General features: G+C 38.1%; 2 protein-coding genes across 5 annotated transcripts in view; one reads left to right on the top strand and one right to left on the bottom strand.

Annotated features, from left to right (window-relative positions):
- Positions 1 to 2783, bottom strand: part of LOC122669829 (fanconi-associated nuclease 1 homolog) — a 55420-nt gene extending 52637 nt beyond the window's left edge. For both annotated transcript variants that reach the window (XM_043866689.1, XM_043866691.1), the window contains exons 1-2: positions 2613 to 2783; positions 2323 to 2521 (exon numbers count right to left, since the gene is read on the bottom strand). In XM_043866689.1, coding sequence (XP_043722624.1) covers positions 2323 to 2521; positions 2613 to 2705 — 292 coding nt within the window. In that variant the 5' untranslated portion in view covers positions 2706 to 2783. The remainder of the gene's footprint in view (positions 1 to 2322; positions 2522 to 2612) is intronic.
- A 4311-nt stretch (positions 2784 to 7094) lies between these two features.
- LOC122667401 (uncharacterized WD repeat-containing protein C2A9.03-like) overlaps positions 7095 to 12270 on the top strand; it is a 33581-nt gene continuing 28405 nt past the window's right edge. The window contains exons 1-5 of one of the 3 annotated variants that reach the window (XM_043863669.1): positions 8165 to 8284; positions 8420 to 8587; positions 8746 to 8832; positions 11867 to 12001; positions 12132 to 12242. In XM_043863669.1, the coding sequence (XP_043719604.1) occupies positions 8204 to 8284; positions 8420 to 8587; positions 8746 to 8832; positions 11867 to 12001; positions 12132 to 12242 (582 nt within the window). In that variant the 5' untranslated portion in view covers positions 8165 to 8203. Of the gene's footprint in view, positions 7138 to 8162; positions 8285 to 8419; positions 8588 to 8745; positions 8833 to 11866; positions 12002 to 12131; positions 12243 to 12270 lie in introns of those variants that run through there. The other 2 variants (XM_043863670.1, XM_043863666.1) reach the window with 2 other exon arrangements.

Below are 12270 nucleotides of genomic sequence, written 5' to 3'. Positions count from 1 at the left end.
ATCTGTTTTCTTCCCTAGGCACCAGCTAAGTTGTTTTTTTTCCTTTTTTTTCTATGGACTGTGACAGGTGCCGATTTACATCATTGCAGGTCAGGAGCAGTTCTATATATCTATATAGGTTATTAATTCCCTGATCTATCAATTGCCTTCAACATCCTATTATCAGTTCTTTTATCTATTTTTCATTTGATTCCAGATTTGCAAATTAACCTGAGACCTTAATTCTGTTGATAAATCAGAAATATTTATCTGCCATATCTCCTATAAATAAGTTTTCTGTCTTCATTGAATCATTTTCAAATCTTTACATACACATATATGTCTGTGGTCCTGTGAGCAGACTGAAATCCAAATATTCTCTAACAGAGAATTGTTGGATACCAGCCTACATAATTTTGTCCCTTGCATCACTTTTTTTTACTAATAATTTTTTTCTTATTTATCAAAAACAAGTGTCCTTTCACCTTTGATTTTTAAACCAAGAATGTAAGGTATTTAGGTTCTTCCTTAGCCTTTCAGCAACTATGTACGTATTTAGGCTCTAATTTGATACCAACTTTTTTAATAAATCATGTGAATTATTTGATATATATATATATAGAAAATACTTTATTAGAAGATGGTGACTGTGCAAATACATTCCGTGCCTTTAACACAACTCATACATACATACGTGTGTGTGTGTGTGTGCTACAAAGTGTTTAATTTTTTTACAAAAAAAACAATTCGCCTCATATTGCTCGGGCCTCAGGTACCAAGAGGCCTTTGCACCTCATGTCTAGAGAAATGGAAATGAACTCGATGAAAATATACAACCTAGAATTGATATGTTTAGACAGAAGAAATTATTGACTAAATATATAGGCACACCATAATGAAACTTTTGCCGTTTATTAATGTAAACTCCTCATTTCCATTCTATTCATAAATAAAAACAAACCCTTCATAAGCTATATATCCATTTCAAAAAGTTGACTTCATTAAAGAATTTTATTAGACACACAAAACCACATGAAGGATATTCTATGAAGAGTGATACCATACTCAAAGCAACAGTAAAAAGATAGGTGTAATTAAATCAGATTCAAGAGTTCCCAGAAAGCCGGAATATGGTGTCCATAAAACCCAAACACAACTGCCAAACCTTTCCGCTCAACTAATAAGCCACACATATGATATAAATTTTTATCCAAGCATGTTTAACCAACCTACACCACAAGTCAGGTCAACGTCCTCCCATTTTCTAAATCAACAGCTGGTAGTTACCATAAAATTACTTAAAAAGTTGGGATTTTGCATGGGCATGACTTGCAATTCCTGTAGAATAGATGAATCCCAATAGAGATGCTGAGCATGGCTCATGACTTCCAAACTTCAAAAAGTTAAACTACTCATGTTATACATACAGTTAATCCAAAACTCTCTTTACTGTAAAATTAGGCATCAAGTATCAATGGAATTTCCTCAAAATTTCCTCCAGTTTGGAGGCAGCTGAAATTTAGAGACCACAGTCTTCCCACAAAGAGTAAAATAAACATGTTAAGCAAGACAGAAGCAATAATTTGATCAGAAAACTCTGATTGTGAAAGCAAGGCATCATTCTCTTAATTTCCCAGTTAAAATGTCCCAAGTAAGTTGCCTTTAAGAAACATTTTTAAGGCAATTATGTTGTTGGCCCCAAGCCTGCAGGCATTGAGAAATAGACAATAAATCTCATAGCGGCCATTCTATTAACTGATTCTGTAAAAATTAAACAAACAAACAAATAATCCGATCAATTCATCAACCCATTGCCTCTTCTGGAAAATAAAAAGGACAATAAAAACCTTCTTCCACACTCCCACTGGAGAAGAGAAAAAGTTCAAGGATCATGTCATAATTGTAGGGAAGGGTGCTCAAGTACCAAACTGCTGACTAACCCATTTGGGAGCTATTTATCATGGACTGAATCTCTAAAGGTACACCACCATACAAAGTCTTGGCACGCAAAACGAAGTATTTAATTCTACCTATTCGCAAATGAAAAAGGGAGTACCCAGTGCATGATTCTACATATTCGCAAATAAGAATCCAAAAGTATAGAATCAACTTGAAGAAAAAATAAGAAAGAAGACAATCAGACCCAGATGAGAGTTTATGACTTAATCCATGAATGCTGGCCCAATCCATTTGAGAATTATTAATCAGGGAATGAACAGAAACAAAAAAGAACAACCGTACCAGAATCTTTGACACTTGAATCAAAACTATCTGTTTATACTTATTCGCAAATGGGATTTAATAGAGAATCATACCCAGATGAGAGTTACTAGAGAATCATACCCAGATGAGAGTTTATGTTGTAATCCGTGGCACGCAGTTTATCTCCGCAAACAGGACAATTAACCCAACCCAAATCGCTAACCATACCACCGCTTCTTCCAGCTTCACCATTTCCACGGATGTCCATTTCATACTTTGATGGTCCTTTGCCCGAGCAAGAGGGGACTTCGCCATTTTCCTCTTGCGGATTCGAAGAGCCCTGAAGATGACAAGTGGATACGAATTAAACACGAAAGCCCACCAAACACAAAAAACATAGAAGACGGAAGAAAGAGAGAGAGAGGTGTTACAGCGGAATACGAAGGGAAAAGAGATTGACAATTGGGAAGGAACCTCCTCCGCTTTCCGATCAGCCTGACCAAGCTCTCTCTTCCGGTCAGCATAGATATGATCGCTTTGCCCTAATAAGTACTTGACAGTTCCCAGCTCTTCCTCACCTCTGCTCTGTTCCTCGCTCTCTCTCTCTCTCTCTCTCTCTCTCAGGCTCTCAAATCTCAGCCTTCCTCTTACCTCGTCCCGCCAAATCTTATAAAGGCCCGTTTCAAGAGTTGAAAATGTTACCTAGTTGAGTCAACTCGTTAGAACGGTTGGATTGCTATATTATTTTTTTGTTTCTTTTATTACCTAAAAATGGTTTTGAGTTTAACAAATTACCCACCCAATCTTTTCTTTCACATTACCTTAAATAATTGGGTAAAGTACACATACCCCCTATAATGCACCCAATATTCCTCGTACCCCCCTAAGTTTCTGATAAGTCCACGTACCACCCCTCAATATTCCACGTTCCACCCCTGTTTTACCCCCCTTAATGCCATTTAAATCCACACCAGGTATTAAAGATGACCAAATTACCCTTTCTTCTATCTTTTCTAAAATTTGAAAAGACCTAATTGCCCTGACCTATTTGCTAAAATTAGAAAAGACCAAAATGCCCTCATCTTCCCCAAATCATCATCTTCTTTTACATACCCACCACCACCACCACCGCCACCATCAACACCATCACCATCCCACCGTGATGGGGAGGCTCAATCTGATTCCCTGGGTGGCAGTAACAAGCAGGTTAATAAATCTGGGCAAGATGTTCAATCGCTGTCGGATTCTCCAATGATGGAAACCAATTCATCTTTTGGTTCAACAACTTCTTCACCTTCTATATCTAATTTGCCTCCGATTCGGGTTCATGTTGAGGATGGTGTTCGCTTGCATGATCAAAAGGTTGGGCTAGAGGAACATTTCTCGCAGCTGAGTGTCGTTGCTCTGCACAAGCAAGAGGAGGGTTTTGTTTCCCTGACTTCTCCGCGACATGTTCCAGCCATCATCACAGCTGCAGCAATGGGGCCAGTTGTTACGGTTAACCCTACCACTGTTGCTAGTGAAAATTCCGGTCGGGTTTACTCGGACGATGAGCGATCAGATCACGGAGCCCCTATTGGTTTTCGGAAGCTGCCACAGCCGCAATTGCAACAGAGGATGGGAGTTGATTTACCTTCCCCAGATGCAGCTGCAAGGTATCCTCAATCTCTCTGCTTCTTCTCTTCTTAGTTTTTTTTATGTTTATTTCGATTTCTCGATTTCTATATTTCAGAGGGATTGGGATGTTAAATTAGTGATGGTGATGCTAGCAGAAAAAAAATAAAAATACAAGGGAATAAGATTCAAAGAAGATGGTGTATTCACAATAGGTAAATGCTTGTTGAAGGGAAAAGGGAACCAACCATGGTACAAGCAACCTAGCCAAAACCCCTCTTTGGATCCACATCCTCAGTCTCATCCTCCTCAGTCAGGTAATTCCCCTTCTTCTGAATTAGATCTTTCCATTGCCATGAGAAAAGGGAAGAGAGCCTATACTAATCCCATAGCCCAATTTGTTTCTTATGACTCCATTTCTCCTATAGGTATTGCTTTTTCCACTGCCCTAGAGTCTTCTTCCATTCCCAAAAATGTCACAGAGGTCTTATCCAATCCAAAATGGATGCTAGCAATGACTGAGGAAATGGTAAAAGGAATCCAATACATCACTTATTTCATAGTTCAACCAGCAATAGTGATATGCAACCCCATCTTTAAACGAAAAATAAAAAATTATCTAATTCCCTAAAAGTGCAGTGTGGTGCAGTTCAAGGTGGAGATGTTGAAACCCGGCAGCTCAAACATCCAACTATGTTGAGCTTGAGAAGAAAAAAAACAAAACGAAGTCAATGAGGTCAGACCGTTGAACATCCGAGCTACCAGATGTCGACCTCTCCACCCCGAATTGTACCGCACTGCACCATTGGGGAATTGGAGAGGATTTAAATCCTCTTTGAACAATAAAAAAAAAAAAAAAAAAATCCAAAAGATTAGAATGAACAATGTCAAAATGCTTTCGATAAAATAAAATAATAGCTAACCAATCCGCCTACACTGGCACTCCCAATTCAAGGGGAAATCCTTGTTGTTGTGTCTATCAATGATGGAAATTAAACGTCTATGGGGCAAACTTGGCACAGTACTTTACTCGGATGGATGAACGGAGCAAGCTAAACACTAAATGAGTAAAAAGTTTGTGAATTATGAGACTAAGTAATCAGCTATAGAAAAGACATGCATAGTATTGACATGGGTCACTAGATGGTTAGGGCATTATGTGGTCCTTGACCTATAATTCTCATTTCAATAATGAATCTGGTCAAGTACTTGTTTCAAAAACCTACCTTAACCAAGAGACTCAAAGGTGGTTATTGTTCTTATTGGAATTCGACATCAAATATATCACCCAAAAATCAATCAAGGGAAGAGCAATCATTGGTCACTTATTGGCCCACCCAACCATCGAAACAAGATTTCTCATGGATGTCTTTCCAGATGCAAACGTTATGATTTTCGAGGTGGTAGTTGACAAATAGCAGTTACTATTTGATGGATCGGAGCATCCAATAAAAAAGAATACGGGGCAAGAATTATATTGGTAACACCTAACGGCTCCCTTGTCCTCTTCGCATTCAAACTAATGTTCAATTGTATTAACAAAATGGTTGAATACGATGTATGTGTTATCGGGGACCAGGATCCTCTGCAGTACCGGTGGGGCGGCAGTGCACATCCGATGGCACAGCAGAGGTCAGATGGCACACATGGCCTTTACTGTGCCATCAGATATGCACTGTTGCCCCGCAGGTACTGTAGAGGATTTTAATTCGTGTTATCGGTCTATAAGTTGCACTATCCATCGGTGTAAGAAAAGTAGGAGCATACAATGATTATTCATTAATAACTTGACAAATACAAGAAAGATGGAAAACCAAAGACGGAAAAATTGATATCATATCAGTAGTACACTGTAAACTTAGCTCAATACTTCAAGAAAATCTCATTTAATTACATATTAAGGGATAACAATAAATTTGCCGATACATTAGCCATACTTGCATCCATGGTTGATGTACAGCTCAAGATAAAAAGTTCAGCCGTTTTTTAGTTGAAGATAGAGAATTTTCAGCATACCACCCTCTTTATAATATTTTCTCATCGATTCATGTAAAATGTATCATTATTAAATTTGGTAAAAAATTTAAGTAGTTTATTCAATCACATGGGTTAATTACTACAATTTTTTTTTTTGAAGATTTAAAAATTTTCCCTGTCCTTATTTTTAATTCCCCTTACAACCAAACGGAACTATAGGGTCTTCCGTTCCGATCATTATATGGGGGGAGGGAAGCCGCCTATAAAATGACCCAAACACCCCTTGTTTTGGGGGGCTGGATCCTCCAACTCCCGCCACGGTTGGAGAGCCGAATTGGTGCAGATTCTCCTTAGACGACACCCCGATCTTCCACTGATAGACGCACCATCTGAACTCTCTGAGTTTCCACATCCCTTCTCTCAAGTCCCAACACCTCTTCGGCCATTGATTTCGACTTCGACTTCAAACTTTAAAGATGATGTCCTCTACAACAACCACCCAGATGCCAATTATGGTAAAAAGTGTTTCTTGACGAGTGACAATGAAAGTTAACAACAACATTTCGATGGTTGTGGTCATGGTAGAAAGTGTTTCAAACATTGGCGAGTAGCTATGAAAGAGAAGAAGAAGAAGAACATTTCGAAGATTGTGATTTTAGAGAGACAGATGGAGGAGCTCTACAATGGTTTCATGTCGGGAAGAACTACAAGAAGAAGACCAATAAGGAGGAGGGATTGATCTGAAAGAAGAGTTCACTGCCAACATATAAATCTGCCCGTGCCCGTGCCCGTGCCCGTGCCCGTGCGGCCGGCGTGCACTGGGACGAGGGTTTGAATTGAAGGCTTAGAACTGTTGAAGAACCTACGAAATCACTTCTATTCTGACTGGTAGAGGTAATGTTGAAATCAAAATCAAATTCTTCTCTCCCTATCAAATTCGACGAGTCAAATAGAGTTGTCTCTGTGCCGTCGTTAGACCAAGAGAGGTTCGCAGCAGGGTCTCTCCGAATGGGTACTCCAGCGGCTTCTCCAAACAAACGAGCCCTATTGTCTGAAGTACCGAGGTCGGTTCGGACCGTATCACTTAAGGGATCTCAGCTGTCGAACGTGATTACTTTCAAACCTTTAACTCAATGATTATCTGAATTGAACGGTTTATAATTTTTTGGCTTATTTATTGGTATCAGCTAATAAAGAAAGACTTGCGAAGATGACGATCAGTCAACAAATGCTGGGTGCGCCATGGTATGAAATAGATCAATTATATATTTTTTTTCTCAGCAAATTATAGAGAGAGAGAGAAAGAAAGAGTGAAGAAGAAAAGGTATGGCCCTGATTTTGATTTTAGAGATCTTCATCTCGAGGGTAGAAATTTCATTTTTCTTTCGTTCTTTCGTTATGCATATTTTAATTTTTAAAATTTTTTTTTTGTTCTATCATCTTTTCAACAATGTTTGTTTTTTATTAAGTTTTGTTGCAGGCAATCTAATTGATGTTTTGTTACTGTGACTTCTTGAAAAGCTAGGTTTATGGAATTTTTGAGTTTGAGTAGTAGAGAATAAGTTTTTATTTTTTATTTTTGTAAAATAAAATTATTGCAGTATCTGTTTTTCCTGATGGGTCAGAGTTGATTTTTGTAAAATTATTGCTATCTTTTTTTTCCTGCTGGGTCAGAGTTGGGGCAGACTTGAAAAGATTACAGAGCGACATCCGAACAAATTCCGTGTAAACCTTAGTGACTGGGGAGGTTTCAATGGAATAAAAATATTTAATTTTGTAACTTTGCAGAAACCCTAGGATGTATCTGGTTGATTTTCTAACTTCTTATTTTTTTAATTGCAGTGTACATGCAGTTAATGTTGCATAGCTTGGTTGTTACTAGAGTGTGGTTAGCAGTTCTGTCTGTTAGTTCCTGAAATTCCGCTATTAATTTCCTGAATTGATCTTTGGTTTGGAAAGAAGAGAAAAGAAGAAAGAAAATTGAACCTAAATTTGAACCTTCTTCACTCATTTTGCTGTATTCTTGGATGCTTAGCTTGTTAGAATCCCCGGAACAGATACAGAATGGTTCCAAAACTTAAGAAAAGGGTATGTATATGTATATTGTTAGCCGCTGGATATATAGTACAACGCTTAGTCTAAGCCGTTAACTTCCCAAGGTTATATTTGAATGTGGGGAGATTGTACACCACTTTTTATCGAGGATTTGTTTTAATATTGTTTCCTCATCCTTTCATGTTTTATCGTTTTGAATTTTTCAAAGAGTTTGTGAGCTTTTATAACCTAAAGATTGTTGTTTTTACCATTGTGACAAATGGAATTCTGAAAGAGGCTTGAATTTTATCCTAATGAGTTCCTTGCTTAATTACAGATACATAGCATGTCCTATTATTGAAGGGCGGGTTTTGAATACCTGCTTGACGAGGGAGAGATGGCCAATGTCGTGGGTGAGATGGATGAAGAGCACTATGGTAGAGATGATGGAGAAGCAGTGCTTGATGACTATGATATGGTTGGTTTTCTGTCCTATTCTTGGCAGTTTATATTCTTAGTAGTGTTTTACTGATTTATTAAGGTGATTTGTTGTATTTATTGGAATGCTGTTTTGTATTTCTCTATGATGATTTGCTGATATCTTGAATTGCAGCTTACAAAGGCAATTGATATATCTTCGGACCAAGCACGGAAAGGAACAGATATTCAAGGAATACCATGGAACAGATTGAATATTACAAGGGAGAAATACAGGCAAACAAGGTTGGAACAGTACAAGAATTATGAGAACATCCCTTCATCTGGGGAAGTCATAGAGAAGGTTCTTTTGACTCTTTGAAAGTTATTTTTGCAGAATTTATTTTATTTTATTTTCGATTGTTCTTCTTTTACTACTCACCCCCCCTCCCCCCAAAAAAATTATCTCTTAAGACTTTCAAGGGGTGGACAAGGTAATATTGATAATATTGGTTTATTTAGGCATGTAAACCTATGGAGAAGGGTGGAAACTACTATGAATTCCAGCACAATACTAGGCGGGTGAAGCCCACAATTCTACATTTCCAGGTTAGTTGTTTTTCAAGTGTCACAAGTGTAGGTGTGAATGCATGCGGCTGTGTGTGTTCTTCCTTCGAAGTTACAAAGCTTTGTACTTTTTTTTTGGGGGGGGGGGGGGAGGTTGTGTCTTACATGAATTCAGTTATTTGTACATGCATGAGTGCATCTTTTGCTCTTGCTGGTCCTCAATGTCAAGGTTATCAAACTTATGCTTTTGTTGAAACTGTCTGTGTTTGGGTGGCATGCTCCCTTTTTTTTGAGAAACTTATATTCTGTGTGTAGTTATATTCAAATAATAATTCACCCGCTCATCAAATCAGGTCATATCAACTTGAAATCTATCTGTATCTGGATAGCAGAACCTGTTGTAGGCATTTTGTTTTCCATAAAAAAATATGTTTTGCCTATTTTACTGTCATGTCCATGTCAGTTGTCGTGTTTAAAGATTTAACTTTTTAGCTAAGATCTTTCGGACAATTCCTTTATAGATTTCTCGTGTGTCCACACACGAGTTATGTTGGGCACTTGCATGGACACAAGTGGACCTTGTTTGAACCCTGCTTTGTGTTTTGCCTTTAATCTAGCTCAACATAGTTTTACATGGATGTTTCCTTTCTATCTTAAAATTTTGGGAAATGTATGAAACACCCCCTGAAAATGGGCCGATACTCAGATCAACCCCTGCATTAGAGCCCTATACTCAAATTAGACCCTACCGTTAGTTAACTGATGAAGTCAGCTAGTTAAATTTTTTGAAAACCCTAAACTACCCTTGAGAAGAGTATAATTACTATTTTACCCTTAGATCTTAAAACCCAACATGTACTCTTTTTTTTTTTTTTTTCTTAATTAAAATAAGGAATTGGAGAGGGAATATTCCCTCTCCTTCTTCCCCAAATTGCTAAACCGGATGGAGTTAGGGTTTGAACTACCCTGATTCAATCCCCACCTCTGCAATTCATGTTCCAAATAGTGTATGAGTTCAAGGCCTTCTCTCTCATCTACTCTTCCTTCCGCCTCATAGCAAAATCCTTAGTTTTGCTTGCTTGATTTGTTTAAATCTATCACAACTTTTCCACTGTTCTTCAACAGTTGTTCAACTTTTTTTTTTTTCTTTTCTAAATATTATAGTTGCACCTTAAACCTAATTAAAGGGCTTCTTACTTTTGCAGAACTGAGGTTTCGAGGCCCTGCTTTTGAAGAAGGAAGATTTTTTAGAAAACTGTCAGTTTTGTTGTACGTTTGGATCTTTGTGTCTTCTTCTTCTCTGAATTGTTTTCACAGATTCAAATGACCCATTTGAATTCAGAACAAGAAAAGAGTCTCTCTTTTTTTTTTTTTGTTTACTAAACAGTGGAACAAAGTGATTCCAATTTATAAAACAATCTCTGCAACTGATCTGAGTGAACAGTAGTAGTAGTAGTTCTATAAGATCAGTGAACAAAGGCTCTTACTCTGTTTTCTAAAATTTGAACTTGGCCATTCTATAATCTAATCTACAATCTATCCCCATCAAACAGAACAGGAACCAAAATTGAATCTTTAAAGTCCTAAACTTTAAACAGTAAAATCAAGATTTGTTTTTTTTGGCTTGGTTGACCTGAATGATGAAATTAACCCAATTGCCATCTCAATTTGATGGATTGAAACAGAACTGAAAGAGAGATTTTGGGGGAGGGGTTTCAGAAGAGAAAAATCAGGAAGAGAGAGTGAGAAAAATCAGAGAGAGGATCATTCTTAGAGAAGAGAGATTTCAGGAGAAACAAAAAGAAATCGAGAAGAAAAGAAACGGAGGATCAAAAGAAAATGCCTTCGCCGTTACATCTGGATCCGCCTCAACTCCAATTTTGCCATGAACAAACAAACGAAAATCTACAGCCGAGAAGAAGAAGGGGCGGCAGATGCAGCAGTTAGGGTAGGGGTGAAGCCGTGAAGGGTGAGGGTTTGGACCTGCAATCACCCCCTGGCCACCCGGTGGCTGCCACTGTGAACGGAGACAGAGATGGCGTTGAGCAATGGGGCAGGGGTATCACCGTCGGGCGTCGGCTAGGGTTCGAAGAAACACAAGATGAGAAGAATAGGAAAAGGTAGTATTGTAAATTTAATTCTAATGATTTAGTACAAGGGTACAATAGTCCTTTTACACCAATAACTAACAGCAGACTAACACCGTTAGTGTAGAGGGGGTGATATTTTAAATATGAGGGGGTCATTTTCAGGGGGTGTTTCGTAAATTTCCCTAAATTTTTTGTTGATTGTTTCATTTGAATTGCTTTACTAACATGAATCAAAATACACCTTAGATAACCTCACATCATTCTTCCCCTCTTTGATGCAATTACTTCTCTTGTTTTCCCTAAACTGCCCCTCTTATTTTTCTTTATTCTACTTTGTCCATACTTTACATACCTTTCCAAGTGTACCCTCATGCTATAAATGCTAATCCCCTTTGTGTCCTGGCAACCAAGAAACTCCTTAAACTTTCTGGTTATTTACCAAACTTCCATTATTGCCTTAGTACTTGGTTTTAATTGTTTGGGTGGCCCCATAATCGACCCTATAAGGGATAACTTGACCTGGGTTCGCATCACTCAAGCTTACCTGTACAAAAAAAAAGAGGTTGGGGGTGGGGGAGGGGCTCAAGATAATTGAAAGTACTCTTCCATAATCTACATATCAAACGGTGCGTATGTGAGGGTGCCTTTTACTTTTGGGAAGGAACTTGGATTACCCACATGGAAATATTCAAATACATGTCAAGTGCAACTGACCAATTAAATTTGCAGAACCCTGTCCATGTATCTGGATTTTGGGGGCTGCTGTGTCTATGTCACACGACACCTATGTAACACCTGTATGGGTGTCCATACATCATAGATTTTTATAGGGGCAGCATTTGAGAATGTTTTAGTACTGATTGTTTCTCCTTTTTCTGCTTGGTTGCACATAAGCTAAATTTCCCTGTTCTCTTAAGTTAATTTCTGCATTAGATTATATACTTGAATTTCATTATTTAGATCAACAATGCCTTTTTTATTTGCAGCTCAGGAACTTGGTTTGGGCCACTTCGAAACATGATGTATATCTAATGTCAAACTATTCAGTTATTCACTGGTCCTCTCTATCTTGCAACTCATCAGAGGTCCTCAACTTTTCGGGACATGTGGCTCCAACTGAGGTTTGACTCCTCCACTTCCACTTTGTGATGTTTTTGTTTTCCTTTTGGTCTTATCTTCTTGTTCTGGTTCCATCACCTTGGGCATGCTTAATGCAGCTTGCTGAGGACTTCTTTTGTTTTGTTTATCTAGAAATATCCAGGGAGTTTATTAGAAGGTTTTACACAGACCCAGATTAGCACACTTTCAGTCAAGGACAATTTTCTGGTTGCAGGGGGTTTCCAAGGAGAACTTACTTGTAAGGTGAGTCTTTTTTTGCACAGCTACATAT

Source organism: Telopea speciosissima, chromosome 7 (genome assembly GCF_018873765.1).
Source record: "Telopea speciosissima isolate NSW1024214 ecotype Mountain lineage chromosome 7, Tspe_v1, whole genome shotgun sequence".
In the NCBI taxonomy this organism is placed as follows: domain Eukaryota; kingdom Viridiplantae; phylum Streptophyta; class Magnoliopsida; order Proteales; family Proteaceae; genus Telopea; species Telopea speciosissima.
The sequence above is the reverse complement of the archived record's forward strand: the minus strand, read 5'-3'. Positions and strand labels throughout refer to the sequence as shown.